At 49.1% G+C, this 21,652-nt stretch overlaps 1 protein-coding gene and 1 non-coding gene across 5 annotated transcripts in view; both read left to right on the forward strand.

The window, feature by feature from the left end:
* Positions 1-21,652, forward strand: part of CSGALNACT1 (chondroitin sulfate N-acetylgalactosaminyltransferase 1) — a 339,385-nt gene that overhangs the window by 249,987 nt on the left and 67,746 nt on the right. For all 4 annotated transcript variants that reach the window (XM_040243275.1, XM_040243276.1, XM_040243274.1 and 1 more), the window contains one exon: positions 5,256-6,122. In XM_040243275.1, coding sequence (XP_040099209.1) covers positions 5,513-6,122 — 610 coding nt within the window. In that variant the 5' untranslated portion in view covers positions 5,256-5,512. The remainder of the gene's footprint in view (positions 1-5,255; positions 6,123-21,652) is intronic.
* On the forward strand, positions 20,743-20,905 carry LOC120865902. The gene has a single exon (XR_005721548.1). It is a non-coding gene; the product is annotated as a U1 spliceosomal RNA (small nuclear RNA).

Raw genomic sequence — 21,652 nt, forward strand, 5'->3', positions numbered from 1 at the left:
ACCTCGATTTATGCTCCATTAGTACAGCTAATCCTGCCAACGAGGGGCCACCACGCCCCTGCCATCAAAGAGCCGATCGTCTGTGTCCCCCGAGGAGCCGCCGCGCAGGGCGGCTGGTCCCCCTGCTTCCTGGCTCAGGGCACGCAGCTGGTTTTCTTCGCTCCTGCCCTTCTGGCTGGGTGCGTGCATAGGGTGGAGCTGTCCCGTGGGCTTTATGGCCACGCCCTGAACAGGCTCCTTTGTCACTCAGGCCTGTCACTGTGCCAAGTAGGGCTGCCCAGCCTGGCCTCACCACTGAGCCCCTGACCCTTCTGCCTGCTGCTGCCCTGGCTGCATCTCACAGCTGGGCTTGTCCTGCGGTCCTCAGCATGTATGAGCTTCTCAGGGACCCTCGTAGAGGCCTCTTGGAAGGCTCTCTGTGTCGCAGGCCATAGCCCTGCTGACCGAAATGTCCCCTGGCCGTCTGTAGCGTGAAACTGGGGCATGCATCTTAAGAGCGCTTCTGTCCTGGCTGTAGAAACTGTCATGCCTTCTATCCTCATTTTCGGTGACTGTTAGACCCTGGACCAAACTTAAGACATGTCTTCATTTCACTCTCAGAGTTTCCACTCTAAGATGAAAGGATACACAGTCCCTATAGCCGCTTGCCTATCTTAATGAATGTTGTGGATACCTAACATTTATTTTAAGCTCTTGTTATTTTGAAATTTATTTTCTTACAATTCTCAACTCCTGTCCCCCATACATTTGGTAGGTGGGAACATGGCATTAGCAATGATATCTGTCTCAATGTAGTTTGCCTGTTAAGGGCTCGTGTTATAGTTATTGGCAAAGGGCTTCATTCCTCTGCAAGCTCATGAACTTGCTGCTGGAATTTGGGCTCAGTTCCCTTTTCATCCCCTGTAACTTCTTGTCGGCAGGGTACTAGTAGATGCTCAGTAACAGCGAGGATGAACAGCGACAGCCTCCTGGATTCTTCCCCCTTTTGGGCCCTTGCTGTGCTCTCTGGAGGCCTGGGGTTGCCCCGGACACTTGCTGGTCAGCACAGGCTGTCAGAGCTGCCAGATGGCTTGCAGCTGGAGTCTGAGAAACCGACACCATGGCTGGGCCCCTTGGCTTAGGCCCTTGTGTCTTTCAGACTGTCTGCCTTGACCGTCCAGAAAGAAATTCCTTAAGCAGCCCCCTGCCTGCACACCCCAGGGCAGAGCTCTTAGGGTCAGTCTGCCTGTCCCAAGGGCCCTTGTCCGGCCCGAGAGTTTGGGGAGGGACCTTGCACCGAGTGGGCTCTGCCCTGGGTGATCTGGCAAGCACTGCTCTGCAGCGTGGTCCACCCTCACAGCGGACCTTGGCGGACCCTCTGCCTGCCCTTCTGTTGCTCAGAGGTTGTAAAAACAGCAGCAAAGCCTCTGTGTTTGGGTGTCCCTTCAGTCTAATCAATAAGTGCTGTGTTTTTTGGATGGTGTGGATCACAGAACATCCCTGGGGATTTGGCTGGGGCAGGGAAGCCTGGGGGGAGCTCTTGGGAAGGATGGACCTTTGAAGCGAAGGAGGCAACAGAGTAAAAGGGCTTTCCTGGTGGCTCAGACGGTAAAGAATCTGCCTTCAGTGCAGGAGACCTGGGTTTGATCCCTGGGTCAGGAAGATCCCCTGGAGAAGGGAATGACAACCCACTCCAGTATTCTTTCTTGGGAAATCCCATGGACAGAGGAGCCTGGCAGGTTACAGTACATGGGGTCACAAAGAGTCAGACACGAGTGGGTGAAGTGAAAAGAAAAAAAGTATTACTTCTCAGGTGGACTTTTCTCTAAAGTACTGTATTTGAGTCAAACTTTTGCTTTAAAGCTATATTCAGTGTTTATTCTCTTGAACTTTTCTGAAAAACAGACATAAAGTGTATGCTCTTGCTTGAATTCACAGTGATCTATCATCACTTTATTTCTACTTTTAATCAGGATTAAAAAAAACACAAATATTTGGTTATTTTGTAAAACAGTATTTTGAAATGTCTGGTACATTTATGCTCTTATTTTTTTTCTCTCTAAACAATGAACAACAACAAAAAATCATCCTTATTCTACTAACTAGAGTACAAGAAAAATCTAATGCTAATTGCAATGACAAAAAGGTTAAAAAAAAAGATTTAAAAAAGTAAAATGTAGCTGGCAAGACGCAACGAGGACCAGGATTTTTTGTAGTTAAAAACGGAACATGCATCTCCCTTTTATTCATCCTAAGGTTGGTTACTGACAGGACTTTGTTGTTCAATCACCAAGTCATGTCTGACTCTTTGTGACCCCATGGACTGCAGGACACCAGGCTTCCCTGTCCCTCACCATCTTTCAGTTTGCCCAAGTTCATATGCATTGGTGCCCTCCAACCATCTCATTCTCTGTTGCCCTCGTCTCCTTCTGCCTTTGACGATTCCCAGCATCGGGGTCTTTTCCAATGAGTTGGCTCTTCCCATCAGGTCTTGCCCCTAACTGCCCCAAAGACGGAACTCCTCTGAAATCTGAGTGCTTTTTCTAAGTTTTTTAAATAGTAGCACGATGCTCCTGGGATGGTAACAGCTGTATTTTCACTGTCTCTGATGATAGTGCCTGGTAATTACATGGTGGGCTCCATTTGCAGCTGTCAACACAGTGTAAATGTTAACTGTTTCATTCTCCCAACACCTCTGCAGAGAGGGGGACAGGCTGGACCTTTGCGGTCTGGTTGTAGGTTTGGTCCAGGTTGTATGGTTTTATCTCATCGGGGAGTGCTGCACGTGTATGTGGTAGAGCTGGCAAGGTAACACCTTTGCTGCAGATGAAAAACACGATGTCGCCATAGAAGCAGGAGTAGGGAGGATGAGTCTCCTGATTCCAGCAGGCAAATGTGCAACCAGGTTACTATTTGGATTACAGGATAGATAGCTGGAAACATCAAAACCACTGTGTGTTGAGAGGTGCAGAATTTTGTTTCTGATGTACCTTATCTGCTCCTGACCTTTAAAAGGAGCAATCCATCACTGCTCCCTTGGCAATAATTTTTATGGCTTTTGTTTCTTTTAAAAAGTCATTGCTAAAAAAAAAAGTCATTGCTTACTAGGCCTGTTTTTTTTTCTTTCTCCTTTTGTATCTCAAAGACTGAAATACCAAATAACTTAGAAATTTATACCAGTGAACTTCAAAAGCTGGACTAGACTTTCAAGAGATTTATGGAATGGAACAAAATAATTATTGTACAGTTTAAAAAATTCTTTAACCATTGCTTTAATGCACTGCTTCAGTTAACCAACATGATTTCAATTTATTATGCAAATGCAACAATTATTCCATTCAAAATGGTAGAAAGATGGCATACTTTGTTTCCCCAGCACAATAAATGGTGTTGAAAGTTGCTTTTTTTTTTTTTTTTGATTTGCTTATTTGGTCTTTAGTGACAAACCATTTAAAGTACAAGTCTTTTAAAGTGGCCGAATAACATGGTAATATGTCTTCACTGGTAATTTAGTACTTGGATATATTGAGTTAATCCAAGGGATGTCATTAAAAACAGCATGGTGCCTGAATTCCCAAGCTGAGATGTTTTTAATCACAGAATGATAGTAATTACATAAATCCTGGGATTTTCATCAGACAGAAGCATGCACTTTAAATTCAGCACTAATAGCCATGTGCTGTGCTGAAGTATAGGCTGCAGAATCCTCAGGCCGAGGGAGACACTGGAGTGAATGTTAGGTGTTGCATCTTAATGGAAAATTGGGAAATCAGCTATTTTGGTAACATAGTAATATCGTTTGAGGCACATCCTCTGGGAGGCAGGAGAGAAACCCCCTGCTGTGGCTGCAGGACAAAGGGGCGACTACTCAGACTCAGTGACCCTGCTGTTCTCTGCATTTTCAGCGCACGGAGGGTGCAGAAGAATCACCTCCTCCTTCTCCCAGGGGCCCAGAAGCTGCTAATTGCCTACAGTTCTTCTGGTCCATCAGTGAGACAGCCCACCGGTAAATGAGGCGAGAATCTGGATATCTAGGTCTAGTGAAGACTATATGAAAAGTAACTTTGTTATTGCAGGGATTTTTTTTTAAGTGTTGAATTTTTACAAAATGATCCAGACACAGTACCCTCAGGGAGCTCGTTTCAGAGAAGTGATATATTGAATAAGAAGATGCATCTAGGAAAATTTATTAAAATCTCCCAAAACAAGAAATCTTATTTGATTCATTTATCGTTCTTTATCGTGGCTCAGATGGGCAGGAGAGTCGAGAAAAGGGGATTGAGGAAGGGAGGGGGTGGAGGGGGTGAGGAAGAGAGGGTCATTGATGGGTGGAGGAGGAAGGGGGTGCCCGGGAAAGGGGGGGACAGCAGGTTAGAGCCAGGTGGCCCTACATTTGTTTGGGGGGTTGGTGAAGTTGAGGTGCAGAGTGTGTGTGACAAGCCGTGTGGTCTGGCTGGGTATTCCTGGTGAGCTGCCAGGACAGGGAATTCTTCCTGGAGGGTGAGCAGAGGCATCCTGGGTTTGAGTTCTCACCAAGCAGTGTTTCAGGCCCCCTTCTCCCAGCCTCATGCCTTTCTCTGTAAACTCATCACCGATTGCCCTGGAAGAACTGTCTGCTCTCTTTCTGCATGTTACCATCCAAACTTGGTATTGGCATATTTGAGCCTCCAGGTGCTTCTGCGCTGCTCAGCAGAAAGCGTGAGGACCACCCTGAGCTGGCATGAAGCTCTGCCCTGGGTGGGTGCCCTCAAGATCAGGGATGCTCACTGCTCGCATCTGGCAGGGCTTGGGCAGACTGTGTCTTTAATCCCATTGTCATTTAAGTTTCGCTTTTTTCCTTTTAACCACGAAAATAATATGTGCCATTGTGGACAATTTACACGATAAAGAAAACTCACCATTAATGCTACTCTAGTAAGAGACAGCTCACATTTTTGCCATCTTTTCTTCCTTTTTTTTTTCCTGCGTGCTTTGTATTTTGTGTGCACTCCTCTGCAAATGGGTATCTGCATGCTGATTCAGAAACACCAAACTATTTAATCACCTGTTGTAAGCATCTTCTTTTTTCTTTTTGGCAGATTGCATGACTTGGAGATCTTCGTTTCCTGCCAGGGCCTGAACCCGGCTCTAGGGCAGTGAGAGTGTAGCAGTCCTAAACACTGAGTTCCCAGCATTTTCCATAAACCCCACTGCATACTGATTATTGACCGTCATGGTGAGCACAGGAGGTTATTGTCTTGAGTGAGTGTTATTTATTGCCCTCTGTCTCTCCCCAGATCCCCTCTGGAAGGTTACGATGGGAATGAGCCTGACGACTTGGACGGTTTCCCCGACTTGTTGCCTCTGCCCGCAAGTTCGTCCTTCGGAAGTCAGGAAAGTGCTGCGCGTGGTGGTGGCCTCCCAGGAACAAGGCGTGGCGGTGTAGATAGGAATGGATGAGAGCGGCTCGGGGGCCCTCGGACGCGTGCTCCCGGAGGTGTAGTCTGGGGACGCCCCTGCGGGCCGGGGCTGCATGGCCGACTCCTGAGCCAGGATGCTGCGCCGGGGGCTGCTCGCCTGGGCCTCCCGGGTGGTGGTCTTGCTCGTGCTCCTCTGCTGCGCGGCGTCCGTCCTCTACATGCTGGCCTGCACGCCGAGGGGCGACGACGAGCGCCTGGGGCTGCCCAGGGCCAACGGCCCCACGGGCAGGGCCGGCTCCCAGGCGGCGGTGCTCAGTTGGGAGGAGCGTCACCGCGACCACGTCGGGAGCCTCAAGAGGCAGATCGCGCAGCTGCAGGATGAGCTGCAGGAGCGGAGCGAGCAGCTGAGGGCTGCGCAGCAGCTGGCGGGGGAGCCCGCGGGCGCCCCCGGCAGGGCCCAGGCCGACCTGCTGGCCTTCCTGCGCTCGCAGGTGGACAGGGCGGAGGTGCACACCGGCGTCAAGCAGGCCACCGAGTATGCCGCCGTGCCCTTCGACAGCTTCACGCTGCACAAGGTGTACCAGCTGGAGACTGGCCTGACCCGCCACCCCGAGGAGAAGCCCGTGCGCAAGGACAAGCGGGACGAGCTGGTGGAGGCCATCCAGTCGGCCGTGGAGGCTCTGAACAGCCCCGCGGAGAGCAGCCCCGACCAGCGGCCCTACACGGCCTCGGACTTCATCGAAGGTTGGCCGGCTCGCCACGGGGGTGGGAAGTGGTGGAAGGAGCATGGGGTCCCGGTCCAGGCAGGGCCGGGCTGCGGAGGTGCTCAGTGGCTTTGGGGACAAGACAGATGGTTCTGTGTGAGCCGCTTTAAGGATGAGGGACCGCGGTGTCTGTGACCTGTAAGACGACTCAGCGTGGCCAGGGAAGGTGCAGCGTCAGGGAGGGAACAAAGGAAGCTGAGGGGAAGCTGACCAGGCAGCATCCCAGGAACAGGCTGACAGTACTGTTGACTGAAGCAAGCACAAATCCACCATGAGCCCAGGCCCTGACCGATTTAGACCAGTTCAGACTGGTTTGATCTGGCCAAGAGTTGTTTCAGTTCAGTTCAGTTCATTCGCTCAGTCGTGTTGGACTCTTTGTGACCCCATGAATTGCAGCACACCAGGCCTCCCTGTCCATCACCAACTCCCGGGGTTCACTCAGACTCACGTCCATCGAGTTGGTGATGCCATCCAGCCATCTCATCCTCTGTCGTCCCCTTCTCCTCCTGCCCGCAGTCCGTCCCAGCATCAGAGTCTTTTCCAATGAGTCAGCTCTTCGCATGAGATGGCCAAAGTACTGGAGTTTCAGCTTCAGCGTCATTCCCTCCAAGGAAATCCCAGGGCTGATCTTCAGAATGGCCTGGTTGGATCTCCTTGTTTAGACCAATTAAAAAAGCCTCTGACACTGGTTTAGACCTGTTTGAGCTGGCTGAGACTTGCTTAGTCCAGTATAAAAAGCCTTAGACCGGTTTGACCTGGTTGAGGCTGGTTTGAACCAGCTGAGACCAGGTGGAAATGGTTTAGACCCATTTGAACTGGCTGAGACCAGCTTAGACCAGTTTAGATTGGTTTAGACCAGTTTGTACCATCTTAGACTGGTTTTATGGCAGCTTAGCCCAGAGCGGTTTTGAGTGTGACAGGCAGGTTTTGTTTTAAGACTTCTTACAGGCACCTCTGGAGACAGGATCCTTTCATCAGGCCACAGACAGAACAGTAATAACCGGTGTCTGCCTGTAGCACTTAGGCTGGTCTAGCTCTGTTTTGGAGAAGGAAATGGCAACCCACTCCAGTACTCTTGCCTGGAGAATCCCAGGGACAGGGGAGCCTGCCATCTCTGGGGTCGCACAGAGTCGGACACGACTGAAGCGGCTTAGCAGCAGCAGCAGCAGCAGCTCTGTTTTAGCAAGTGTACACTTACAGGGACCCCTTTGAGGGGGCTGAGGGGATGGAGGCTCAGATTAAGTAAATCACCTAAAATTGCTCCCTTACCAAGTGACAGTGGGTTGTGAACTCAGAACTCTGATGCCAGCATCCAGGTCCTTAACCATGGGGTCACATTGTGCAGATAGAGCACCTGGAAGCTGAGAGAGTGAATGGCTCTTTCTTCATGGATGCAGAGCAACCTTGTATTTATTAACTTGCGTTTGTGCCAGTTTTAGAAGAAAGCAGCCTCATCTTGGAAGTTTCCTGCAGGCTCTTCTTACCGACTTTTCCATTGTTACCGATTCAAAAATCAGCTGATAATTTGGGAGAGGAGCTGCCTTTGAGGATGCCCAGCTTTTTCTCCTGTTTCTGAATAGGACCTGCTTCCCAGACACGTAGCTTGTCCACTCACCGTGCTCCCTGCTGGGTTCTGTAACGACCATCTCATCCACCTGCAGGCAGGACAAACTGCCTTTAGTCGTATCAGAAACCCTCGCTCTGCTCCTCATGCTGTTCTCTTTGGATGCCTTCCAGTCTTACCGTTTTTCCCTTTACAGGTGAACCGTAAGTTAATGCAGTTTTGATATATTGTCTCTTTTCATATACCTGGAGCTCGGTAAAGAAATCTTACACAAGATCAAGCTTTTGATGTGTCAACTGAAAAAAAAAAAAGCATAACCTGAGAATTGTGAATTAAGTTTTATTTGGGTGCAAAATGAGGACTTTAGCCAGGCAGCCAGCATCTCAGACATCTCTGAGGATACACCCCCCAAGAAGTGGGGTGGAGGTCAGGCTATATGTGATTTTAGTGAAGGGGGTCCATGAAACAACACATTTTAGCAGAAGTTTGCTGCTGGTCACGAGGAGCAGATGTCATTGTTCATGATTTTGGTACTTTTCCACGTATAAGAAGATACAGGAAATAGGGCTCATAAAATCTTCTCCTGAAGTATCTATCTGAGATCTGTTCCTCCAGTTTTTCCCAGAGAATTGAGTGCCTCGTTTTTGCTCCCAACCTCAAACTCCTTTCAGGGTAAGGAAGTTGAAGGTCAGTGACTGCAGTGGTCAGTGACTTCATCCTTGTAGAGGCAGATGACAAGTGTCCATTTTTCATCCACAGGTGTCAGGATTTTTTTGACTTATTTATTCTGAGGTATTAAAATGCTCAGCACACCTGGAAGCTAGTAAACACAGGGTGAGCGCTTGGTAAGTGTTCAAAATATTGTGAGGCTGTAGCCTCTCATTTTTAGAGAGCTTGAGAGCTTATAAAACATTTCCACAACTATTATTAGCCTAGCCAATTTCCAGGGAAAATCATTAAACATCCTTTAAAAGGAACTCCTGGTTGCCCCTCACACAAAACTGTTTCAAAAGAACTTGATTACAGGTCCGTACCTGCACTTGGGCATGTTCACCCTTGTGGCTTGAATCTGCATTCGTGTTTGAAATCTCTGCTTTTCTGTGCACAGTATCTGAAGTGTGAGGCCTGTGGTTCTCCATCAGGAGAGACCTGGACCTCTTGTCCCTGAGCTGATGTGGCATGGCTGACTTCCTCTCAGAGACCACTTGTCACGCTGCCCTGTGTGGGTAACACCCTGTGTGTGAAGGTAGATCGGTCTACACACACCTTCCAAACTTGGGGAAGGTCTGCTCAGCTATCTCGTACGATGAGTAAATGGACACAAACACTTTAAATGTGTTTACACCGATTTGACTGTCGTACACATAGTTGATACCACTTTTTCATTCTTATCACAAAAGACTATGAAGGCAGTTTTTAACTTTCTCAGTAAATGGAGTGTCAACAAAAGACTCCACTGGCCAGGAACTGCAGGAAGGCAGAGTTAAATCCAGTGCAAGGAGTAACTGTCAGGTAGAGACATTTCTGAACAAAGTGGGGTTTCTGTCTCTACAAGGGTTCTGCCATCAGCTGGATGGCTGGGAGGCTGTAACTGATGATTCTGTCATCAGAGAGGTGGCTGGACTGAGTTATGTGAAGGTCTTTGCAATCCTGGTTCATGATTCTTTGGTCTACACCTAGTTGGGGAGAAAGAAGGGAAGAGAAAGGGTCTGATTTGAAGTCTTTTTTCTATAGTAATTAGAACAAGTGACAGAACCGTGTAGGATGAAGTCTGTCTTTGCAGTAACGTGTTCAGGTTTGTAAACTGGAAGTTTGCAACTCCCCAGTGGCTCGGATGGTGAAGAACCTGCCCACAGTGGGGGGCACCCGGGTTCAATCCTCGGGTCAGGACGATCCCCTGGAGAAGGGAATGGCACCCCACTCTAGTAGTCTTGCCTGGAGAATCCCGTGGACAGAGGAGCTTGGCAGGCTACAGTCCACGGGGTCACAAAGCGTCAGACTGAGCGACTAACACTTTCACACTTGCACTTTCCATGGTAATTAGATCAAGCGACAGAACCTTGTGAGGATGAAGTCTGTCTTTAAGATAACGTGTTTGGGTTTGTAAGCCTAACCTTGGACCCTTTTGTGTTTGGGTGTCAGCAGGCAGCTGAGTGGGAGTCTCCAGGCAGACCTGGGCTCCAACACACTTGTAGGGCTCCACACGAGGGTCACGGGTTGGCTGGACCCTGAGCTCCTGTGATAAGGCTGGGGGTTCTTTGTGTTCAGACAAGGAATAATGAAAGTCTGAGAATGCTTCCGGATGATAATGGTTGTGTTGACTGAAAAGCCAGCCCTGGGGCAGGAGGCATGATGCCAGGGCGGGGGGCTGGGCAACCCTGGTCCAGACCCCGCACCTCCCAGCAGCTGGGTCTCCTTGTCCTTCAGTCAGAGGCCGACTTTCATGTCCCCCAAGGCCCACCTGGCCTGGCCTCCTGCAAAATACGAAGCACAGCTTCAGCTTTGTTCCTCGGCTTTGCTGAGGGACCGTTCCTGAGGGGTACCCCAGCCCTGTGGATCTTGCTCTCTGGAAAGGGGGGATTTGGACAGTCTTCTCTGATGGTGGCCACTTCCTGCAGTTCTGTGAAACCTGTGGAGGGGGAACGCCTGCTGATGACTGTCTAATTTGTTATCCACGCTGACTGAATCATTATCTATCTCTAAAACATGGAGGAAGCGATGTTGACCCCTATTTCCAAATGTTTCTTCTGGCACTGATTTTTGCATTGGATTCTCACATAATAGCATGAATCTTTGGTACAACCATCTGGGAAAAGAAGATAAAGGAGAAAAACATGATCAGATCCCGTGTGTTCAGAAACCCAACTATTTATCTCAAGTGAACAGAACACTGCCCTTTATGGCTTAGCGCCTCCTGTTCAGGTCTGAGTGGCACGACTTTTGGCTTCAATGGCATTTTTTAAACAGAGCTCTGGAACCTGCAGCCATAAAACAATTTGTTGTTGTCCGGTCGCTCAGTTGTGTCCGACTTGTTGCAACCCCAGGGACTGCAGCACGCCAGGCTTCCCTGTCCTTCACCATCTCCTGGAGCTTGTTCAATCTCATGTCCATCGAGTCGGTGATACCATCCCACCATCTCATCCTCTGTCATCCCCTTCTCCTCCTGCCTTCAATCTTTCCCAGCATCAGGGTCTCTTCTAGTGAGTCAGATCTTCTCGTTGAGCAGCCAGAGTATTGGAGCTTCAGCATCAGTCCTTCCAATGAATATTCAGGGTTGATTTCTTTTAGGAAAACAATGTAGCCTCCTGAAATATTATTGTAACCATCTAAACAGTGGATAATGTTAGTCCTGTGTGATGCGCTGTGTCTGCCATCTCTGTGAGGTGGTTCTGAACCAGCCTGGGCAGCTCACTTGCTCCAGCTTTTCTAGGGTTAGAGGAAGCAAGAGTGGGTCAGATGCCGAAAGACTTGATTTTAGGGTGAGATGGAGCCGAGCCAAGAGTCATGAGAAAGTGAAGCTTTTGATGGTGCCCTGAGACCCGTTTTAAAACAAGGGGTGTGGAAGTGGCTCCAAAACCTTAGTGGCCACTGCGCAGTGACCCCCTGTGCCCTGCAGCCACGACTGGGGAGGGGGTGGTTCCCAGGAGGCTGAGTGGAGTGAGGATCCTGAGTGTTCTGCGTCCTTTGTCGATGCCTCAGCTTAACCTCCAGGGATGCCCTGAGGACCACGGTCCTGGCCGGGTGTCTGGAGGGCTGGGTGCTTGAAACCACCATACTTGGCGTGCCTTTCTGTGACTTGGGGAGGAAAGGTAAGATAGGTGTTCAGGTGCATTTCGGGGCACTTAGGGGGCTTCTGGGGGTCTTGATGCAGAAATTAGGAAGAGCAGGGATTCTGTGCGGTGGACTGGGTGTAGGGGGAAGAGCAGATGGCTCGGTAAGGTGGCTGCAGGCAGGACAGGATGGAGAGCTTGCAGTGTGCAGGCTTCTCCTTGCAGGGGCTTCTCTTACTGTGGAGTGTGGGCTCCAGAGGGCTGGCTCAGGCTTTGTGGTGCATGGGCTTAGTTGCTCTGTGGCAGGTGGGATCTTCCTGGACTAGGGATCGAACCTGTGTCCCCTGCATTGGTAGGCGGAGTCTTATCCACTGTATCACCAGGGAAGTCCCTGCACATACACCCCTGAACACACCCCTTTTGTAGAGAGCACTGCCCGCCCCCCAGTTCCTTTACATTGTAAATGTCTCTGTCAGCAGCAGCCAGAGTTTCCTGCATCACTAGTCAGGCTCTATCCGATTCACTCAGCGATGGGAGCTTTTGGAGGGCAGTGGTGACATTACCTCTTATGCTTTGCTTAGAGTATCAGCAGTCCCCAGGGTCTGTAAAGCATCTCTCGTTCATATCTGTCTGCTTCCACTGGGGCTGCTGATCAGAGGTGGGCAGGGGTCCACAGGGAGGTGGGCTGCTGGGGAGCTGAACCTTGGCCCTGGTGGCTTTATCCTCCTTGAAGGAGCTGAAGTGCAGGAGGGATGGACCCCAAGGGGAGTGGCTCCATCATGGAAACGCTGGCCTGCATCCTGCCTGGCTCTCCTTCTGCCCTCAGCCCCATCTTTGCTGTGGACGTAGATGAAGGGAAGGAATAGACTTTTTCCATCCTTGGAGGTTCCGTTGGCTTATCAGTTGGTCTGGAAAACACAATCTGGAGAGGTGACTTCAGTTGTAGGTGGGTGTTTGTGGCTAGGACGCTGATGGTAGAGGACAGAGTGAGATTCCAGGTGGAGGTGGTGGGTTTGGTGTGGCTGGGAGTGTCGGAGCTGCCTTTTGAATGTTTGTTTATTGCATCTGTTTGGCTGCGTTGAGCCTTGTTTGTGGCTCACCGGCTCTTCATTGCGTCATGCACAGTCTTTCATTGCAGCACGCGGCCTCTTCAGTTGTGACGTGTGGGCTGAGTTGCTCCGTGGCGTGTGGGATCTTAGTTCCTTGACCAGGGATCAAACCTGAGTCCTCTGCATTAGAAGGCAGATTCTTAACCCCTGGACCACCAGGGAAGCCCCACAAAGTGTCATAGCTTCTTAAATGGAGGGCTAGATGAGTAATGGGAGAGTGAAGCTCTGAGGGTTTTGAAGGCTTGGATGTTCAGTCTGTTCATTCACTGGGGGGCCCATGCGCCAGCATCATCCATGCTGGGGGCAGAGTGACACACACAACCCCTGCCCCTCACAGGTGATGACACCAGAGTCACACCTTAAGTGGTCCAGCGGGGAGAGATTGGCCCAGCCCGCGGCAGGGTCAGCAAGGTCTTCACGGAGAAGGCTCAGGCTGGGGGGTGCTCTGCACAGCGGGAGTGACGAAGGCAGAACCTGGAGCCGTGTGAAAGCCTGGGATGTTCAGGGAGCTGCAGGCAGGATACTGGAGTATTCAGTAAGAGGATCTAGCTCTGGGTGGGAGGAGGTGTGGCAAGATGGTGACCCTGAAGAATTAGTACCAAGGTCATCACAGGTTTATGTGCATTTTAGGGTTTCTAGTTTACCCTGCAGGGTGTGTGCCATTATTGACCATTTTTAATTGTGGCTAGCCTGGTCACTATGATAGCAGGATAGAGGGGATATTCGAGAGGGCTGAGAGTTTGGAAAATAGTTCGGCAGTTCCTCGACGTGGGAAGCATAGTCACTGCATGACCCATGGTTCTGCTTCAAGGTAAGACACGAGAGAAAGGAGAATGTACGTTCACACAAAAACTTGGGCACAGATATTCATGACAGCCGGATGGTGGGGACAACCCCTATGTCCACCCGTGGATGGACTGATACACACAATATGACTTCCTTGCAAAATTATTTGCCACAGAAAGAAACAAAGGACTGATGTACACTGCAAAGCGTATGTCCCTTGAAAACATGATGCCGAGCGGAGAGAATCCACATAGAAAAGACCACATGTTGTGTAATCCACTTACATGAAATGTTCAGAAGAGGCAAGTCTGTAGCGACAGGAAGTAGATTGCCGGTTGCCTAGGACCTCAGGTGGGTGGGTGGGGAGAGGGGTGAGGAGTGACTGCTAATATAGCTACAGGGCTTCCTTTTAGGGCGATGAAACGCTCCAAAATTAGATGGTGGCAGTGGTTGCAAAAACTCTGTGAATATAGAAAAAAAAAAAAAGGTGACTTGTACAGTTGAAACTGAATTGTTTGGTGTGTGAATTACATCTCAGTAAAGCTACTTAATAATAAATATAACATCTGTCCTCAAAAAAAAAAAAAATGCAAAGGCAGGGAGGTTAATGAAAAAGCTTTAAAAATAATTGAGGTGGCGAAGACTCCTGCACCAAGGCTGCAGCCGTGGAACAGGAGGGCGGGGTAGGGCTCAGTACATTGGGAGGTGGTAGCTTTGGGGTCCAACCAAAAGCTTAGCGACTGGAAACAGCAATAGAGTCCTGGGCTTTTTTTTTTTTTTTTTGGCCATCCTGAGAGGCAGCAGTTTCTTAGTTCCCCAACCAGGAATCGAACCCTTGGCCCTGTGCGGAAGTACGGAGGGTGGGGTGCAGTGGACCGTCAGGAAGTCCCCTGGGCTTTTCCATAGGCATTTCTCCAGAGTGTGCAATGAACAAGCTGCCAGGAACATACTTAACATCCTGCTTTTTCAAAAGGGATTTTAGGCAGCAGTGCATTTATTGATGTCAGACCTCCTTCCCCTTTATGTAAGTGCTAAATCATGTTTTTCTTATATTAGACACCCGTACGGGCAGGGACGGGATGGGGAGGTGGGCAGAGGCTGGAAGAATGAAGACCCATATCTTACTTTTACTCTAAGATTAATTCAACAGACAGAAATACGAAGAATCCCTGTTTACATGTTTCTGACCGTAGTCAACTGACTGCCTTAACAATGAGTTTCCAGTTTGGAAATCATCTTCCAAACACACTGTCATTAGCCTGAGGCCAAGCATTCAAGCATAAGAACCAAAAGCTGTTGTGCCATCGCTGGTCGGTGACCACTGGCAGAGGGCTAGGAGCTTGGCTGCAGGGTAGGCCGGATGTGAGGCCACAACACAGCTGGGCCTCCTGCTGCTGTTGAAGGGACAAAAGCTTTGAGGGCAAAACCCAGTGCAGCGGGTGTCAGGACCCGCAGAGGCTCAGCAGCATATGGCAGGGTGGCCATGCAGAGCAGGTGGTGCAGAGTCAGGGGCCCGACAGGGATGGGGTGCAGGAATCAGCTGGACACAGGGAAGAGGCGGGAGACGCGATCCGAATCAGGTCAGGAGGGCTCGGCACCCTTTGTTGTTCAGTCGCTCAGCTGTGTCTGACTCTTTGTGACCCCATGGACTGCAGCACGCCAGGCTTCCCTGTCCTTCACCACCTCCCAGAGCTTGCTCAAGCTTATGTCCATCGAGTCGGTGATGCCATCCAACCATGTCATCCTCTGTCGTCCCCTTCTCCCGCCTTCAATCTTTCCCAGCATCAGGATCTTTTCTAATGAGTTGGTTCCTCACATCAGGTGGCCAAAGTATTGGAGTTTCAGCTTCAGCATCAGTCCTTCCAATGAACATTCAGGACTGATTTCCTTTAGGATGGACTGGTTTGATCTCCTTACAGTCTAAGGGACTCTCAAGAGTCCCATAGCTCAAAAGCATCAGTTCTTTGGCATTCAGCCTTCTTTATGGTCCAACTCTCACATTCGTTCATGACTACTGGAAAAACCGTAGCTTTAAATAGATGGACCTTTTTCAGCACCCGGGGGTACGGATTTATTCAACAGACATTTATTGAATGTCTACTGTGCATCGGGCATGGCTCCGGGGGCTGTGCTGGCGGGCCTTAGGATGAGGGCTGTGGGCTTCTCTGGAAGGAGCCCCCACAGTTCTCATGTAGGTAATATTTTGTTACTGAAATCCTATGAATTTCCAGCCATTTCCTAAGAGATTCTCACTAGTTGCCAATGTTCCCAAAAGGCCATAGTTTGAATTTTTTATTCATTTTCAAGTTCATGGTTGAACCGCCTCAACTTTTGAATATGTAGAGTTTATTAATAGTATGGAGTGTGCTTGACCTTCTCTCCATGTTTAATGAAATCATTCATCTCAGTAACCTCTACCCACAAACTCAGCGGCACTGGAATTCATGAAAAATAGCAGACTGTGTGGCCTCACATAAAGTGTGTGGATATAAAAGTTTGTCTCATACCCTTCAGTTGTGTGCCAAATTTATTCAGAATCAGTCATGTCCTTTGCAGATAAGTGAATAACAGAGAGGCATACATCAAATGCTCAGAGTGAGATCTAAGCAGACCCTACTTTATATGGCTCAAGGTACAATGAGCCTAATAGCAGTTCTTGCTTAAACTTTTAAGTCCAGACAAATATTATGAAAGATAAATGGGCAAAAGATACAAACAGATCATAAAGAAGAGACATGGATGCCTGAAAATCACATGCAAAAGTGAGAAGTAGATAAAAATTAAACAAAAATTGAATATTAAATAGCCATAATAAAAATGGCAGTCCATGACATTGGTAGGGTGAGGTGAAATGAACATTTATACCTAGTAATGTGAATATAAATGGATGCAGCCATTCTGTAAGGCAGTTTGGGACAAGAGCCGCTAAAATGTTCATACCTTTCCCCAGTATTTTCATTTCTGAAAACTTGTTCTGAAAATGCCCGTCAATGTTGACATCAAGAAAGTTCACCGTAGAAATGCTTGTAAGAGTGAAAAACACAGAAACAACCCAAATGCCTAAGTAGGAGACTGGTAATCACGTTGTTGTTGTTGAGTCACCAAGTCGGGTCCGATTCTTTGCAGCCCCACGCACTGCAGCACACCAGGAGTCCCTGCCCTTCACTGTCTCCCGGAGCTGGTGATGCCATCCAAGCGTCTCATCCTCTGTAGTCCCCTTCTCCTCCTGCCCTCAGTCTTCCCCAGCATCAGAGTCTTTTCCACTGAATCGGCTCTTCACCTCAGGTGGCCAAAGTATTGGAGCTTCAGCTTCAGCGTCAGTCCTTCCAATGAATATTCAGGGTTGATTTCGTTTAGGATGGACTGGTTGGATCGCCTTGCAGTCCAAGGGACTCTCAGGAGTCTTCTCTAACACCACAGTTCCAAAGCATCCGTTCTTTGGCACTCAGCTTTCTTCATAGTCCAACTCTCACATCCATACATGGCCACTGGAAAAACCATAGCTTTGACTATCTGAACCTTTGTCGGCAAAGTGATGTCTCTGCTTTTTCATATGCTGTCTAGGTTTGTCATAGCTTTGCTTCCAAGAAGCAAGTGTCTCTTAATAACATGGCTGCAGTCACCATCTGCAGTGATTTTGGAGCCCAAGAAAATAAAGTCTGTCACTGTTTCCATTGTTTCCCCATCTATTTGCCATGAAGTGATGGGACTGGATGCCAAGATCTTCATTTTTTGAATGTTGAATTTTAAGCTAACTGTTTGACTCTCCTCTTTTGCCTTCGTCAGGAGGCTTTTTAGTTCCTCTTTGCTTTCTGCTGTTAGAGTGGCATCATCTGCACATCTGAGGCCATTGATATTTCACCCAGCAGTCTTGATTCCAGCTTGTGCTTCACCCAGCCCGGCATTTTGCATCATGTATTCTATTGTACAGAAACCAAAAATCATTTATTAACTACTAATAGAGTGGGACAGCCTGTGTGATGGGAAAAACTGTAATTTTAGCTGTGAAAGTACTGATAAAGTTTACATCTAACTATAAAAATTAAGAGGATGAAAATACTGTATCAAAGCATTTATAGTCTGATTCGCAAGTGGTGGAATTATAGGTGACGCTGTGTTTCCGGACATCCTACTTTGATCATCTGTTGCTCTTATACTTTGCAAAAGGATACTGCAGCGCCTGAATGATGTTGACATGATTAAAAAAGAACGTAGCGTCTGATCTCCTCAAAGTGACCGAATCTGATGTTTGGGACAGGCACTGAATCTAGGGTGGTGGTCTCCGTGCGTTTCTGTCCTGCTTCTGGAGACTCAAGATGAGAAAAATATTGTAGGTCATGTAGGTCATGTTCTCGGTCTTGAGCAGTCTTGAGCCTCAATAACAGGGCTGGCGGAGGCTGCCAGCCTGCAGAGGTGATGAGGGCCATTCTTGGGAAGGCGATAACCAGCCTCTTGGAAGAGGCTTGAGCACAGCTTCTTTATGTCCACCCTCATCGTGATGGGTGGCAGGTGTCTGGCTGGAGGGCAGGACCCAGCAGAGAGCCGTGCAGTCACTCTCATCAGCTCTGCGGGACCCTGGCCCTGGATCCTTGGGCCCTAAACAGCAGTTTGGCGGAGCTTGCGTTCCACTGATGCCCCGCAGCTCTGATGCTGTCTGCCTGACTCCTGGTCCCTGTGGCGTCTAACTCTGCTTTCTAACTTTCCTTAAAGCCTTCCCGGGACTTCTCTAAGAGGAATGGGGGCTTCAAATGTCAAGAAAGAGGAGAACAAGGCACCTCTTCTTCCTCCTCTTGGAAAAAGACCCTACTGTCGATGGTGCCTTTTTTTAAAGCCTGTCTCTCCCCTTTCCCTTCTTTTCCAAAAATAGGTCTTGTGAAAGTCAGTGTGAGCTGCAGCAGCCTCGCGTATGTGGGTTCCCATCTGCAGCTCGGTCTGCACAATGCACCATATATTTAGCTGCCTAAATCGGGACTGTTCCGCGTGCTGATTCAAGAGGGGCTGGGAAGTCACATGGGCGAGCAAGGCTGTTTGTTGGTCAGGACTGGCTGCTGGATGCTCTCGGCTCTCACCCGCGGATCCAGAAGTGAGAGATATTTGGGAACATCAAGAGAGCAGATGGCCCATGAAGGCAGATGGCCCAGGGAGTAATTAGTCCAGGGAGGCGATGGGTCATTTTCTGAGCTTGGAGCAGAATTTCGCGTCTGTTGGTGCCATTCAAGTTGCGGAGAGAGGCTCCGGGTAGAACTGGTAGGGCTGAAACTGTGTGTCAATGAGTCACCACAGCTGAGAGATAACAGCTCAGCTTTGCTTCCCAAGTGAAAGGTTCCTAGCAAGAAGATAGAAGGGGAGAGCTTCTGTTTGTTTTAAGTTTAAAAGTAGAGGTACTCAACTCTTTTTTCAATGAATGATTTGTTCCTTTTCCAGTTTTGTTTATTTATTTTTGGCTGGGCCAGGTCTTCACTGCTGCAGTCTTTTCTCTAGTGGAGACTGGTAGGCTGTGCTCTCGTTTCCATGCTCAGGCTTCTCGTTGCAGAGCACAGGCTCTGGGGTGCTCATACTTCAGCAGGTGTGGTGCTCAGGTTAGTTGCCCCTCGGCCTGTGGAATCTTCCCGGACAAGGGATCGAACTCATGTCCCCTGAATTGGAAGGCGGGTTCTAAACCACTGGACCCCCAGGGACTTCCTCGACTCCTTCATAGGGCTAGAGAAAGATGAATTTGTCGAGGGAGCTGGTGAAAACCCAAGATGGGGTATTTGGCACCAACACCACCTCCTCCTCTTTCACGGCACTGTGCCCTGTGATGGCTAAGCTTTCTGTGTCCCCCACTAGCCTGAGCTGAGGGGCCGCTTCTCATGTCCCTTGGTAGCCCTGACACTTAAGTGGAGTGTCTGGTACATAGGTGCTGGCAGTGTTTGTTGAATGACTACCTGAATGCATGGTGGCACAGGGAGAGGGATGGGCCTGCATGGGAGGAAGGAGAAAGCTTCCTTTGAAATGGAGGGGAGGGTGGATGTGCAGTGGGATGAGTCAAGTTTTGCTCATTTGATTTTTTTCGTCCGAGAGAGTGACTAGGAATTTAAGGTCGGAACATACAAATAAGCACTGTACTTACTATTCAGTAAATGACAGTGATGATTTCATGTGACGCTTTTACTCGTCTGTATCTCTGTGTGTTTGAGTCTCTAAAGTAGAAAGCTAATTTAATGTGCGTTTGGCATTTCTCTTGCAGTAACCATACTAGTCCATGCCCATGGTCCGTCTTCCTCCTCTTCCAGGGACCCCTTACCCTCTGCTTCACGGCGCTCTCTCTGCTGTTAACCCGTCTCCGGTGACCTGGCCCCCGTTGCTCGTCTCTATGCTTCACCTGTAGGAGATGCATTTTCTGCCCTTGAAAGGGGAGCCAGTGTCTTTTCTTGGACATATTTGCAATCACAGCTGCATATAATTAGCTTTTACAGTCTTGGTCTATGAAAAGTGCAAACCCTCCCATTCTGCTGTGGTTCATGGGCAGGTAAAAGAGCTCTGCACCAATTCCAGTGTGTGTGTGTCTTCCCCACTCATCCAGCAGGCACTTCTCCAACACCAGCTGGGTGTCCTGCAGTTCAGCTCAGTTCTGATACCTTCTACCTGGAGGTACGTTGGATTCCATGGGTGTAAAGGGCTCAGTCCCACAAGACTGCCCTCTTCCCCGAGTTCAGACTCCAGGTTATCACCCGTGCTTCCAACCAATCAGCTGCAGGCTGGAAGTTCCAACGGCCCCTTCTGGGTTCAGTTACTTTCCTAGAGCAGCTCACAGAACTCAGAGAGACATTTTACTCGATTGCTGGTTTATTATGAAAGGATGCGATGGAGGTTGCTGATGAGCATCCAGGTTGGAGCCATCTGTAGAGCAGGCATGTGGGGAGAGGAGAGCTCCCCTGATCTCTCTGGGTCCCACCGCCACCCCCCGCCCTGCCCCGGCCCCATGTCTCCACCTGTTCACCAGCCTGGATGCTCTCTGAAGCCCATGCCTTTGGGGTCTTTACGGAGGCGTCAGCACACAGGCCTGATGGATTGTTAACTCCACTCCCAGCCCTTCTCCAGAGAACATGGGGTAGGGCTGAAAACTCCAGGCTGCTAGTCAGGACTCTGTCTTTCCAGTGACCAGCCCCCAAGCAGCAGCCCACCCAGAGTCACCTCAACAGAACAAAAGACACTCCTGGCACCCAGGACATGCCAAAGGTCCCCAGGAACCAGGGCAGAGGCCAATATACACTTTCCACAGCGTCCCAGATGGGGACGTGCATTAGACTATCCCATCCTTCTGCTGGCTTCTTTCATGAGTTTGGCTTGGGAGCCAGGCTGCCTGGATTTAGATCTCAGCTGAGCCGTTTAGCTAAGTTTCATGGGAGATGCCGTGAGCACGAAGCTGGCTTTCCCAGGGCCTGACGCTTATCCGTGACAGTTTGGCTGTGCTGATCCCAGTGAGTTCCCCAATTGTGGGAAACTCGGCTGCACGCTTTGTGGTAGGGGACTGCGTGTGCACTTTGACCTGTAAAGAGAAAAAAGAGTGACTTTCACTCACTCTGTCTGCACAGTGAGTGAATGAAGGTCGCTCAGTCGTGTCGGACTCTTTGCGACCCCATAGACTGTAGCCCGCCAGGCTCCTCCGTCCATGGGATTCTCCAGGCAAGAATAGTGGAGTGGGTAGCCATTCCCCTCTCTGGGGGATCTTCCTGACCCCGGGATCAAACCCGGGTCTCTTGTACTACAGGCAAGATTCTTTACCTCTGAGCCACCAAGTGGACATTACTAATAGCTCATGAGATTGTCACAAGGAATATATGGGTTCATACAGATAATGCTGTTATAGCATCCCTTGGCACAGTAAGTGTTAATTATTGCTACTATTTTTGTTATTTGTTGGTAGGCCTGGGGGAGGCATTTTTATAGCCCCAGACATTTTTTAGACTCCTTCCCTGGCTTCTTACACTCTCCTGAATTATAATTAATCTTCCCTAAGACACAACAGTTGTGGTAAGTTCATTTCCCTTTCTTGACTCATGTCCAAAATGCCATTTAATATATGCAAAGTTAAAAGTTTTCCAGGGAAGAAGTTTTGAAAAGTTCTCCTCACGAAGTTAGAGTTCGGTTCTAACCCAGTGTTAATATTGTGGTTAATATTGTCTGTATTAAGCAGACTAATCGTATTTTTGAGCATGTGTCTGTTGATGTAAGACAGTGTCTCTTGGGAAGTGTATAATGTAGAGAATTTTGAACCTGGGATGACTATCCGTATTTT

Source organism: Oryx dammah, unplaced genomic scaffold (assembly GCF_014754425.2).
Source record: "Oryx dammah isolate SB20612 unplaced genomic scaffold, SCBI_Odam_1.1 HiC_scaffold_7, whole genome shotgun sequence".
Classification (NCBI taxonomy): domain Eukaryota; kingdom Metazoa; phylum Chordata; class Mammalia; order Artiodactyla; family Bovidae; genus Oryx; species Oryx dammah.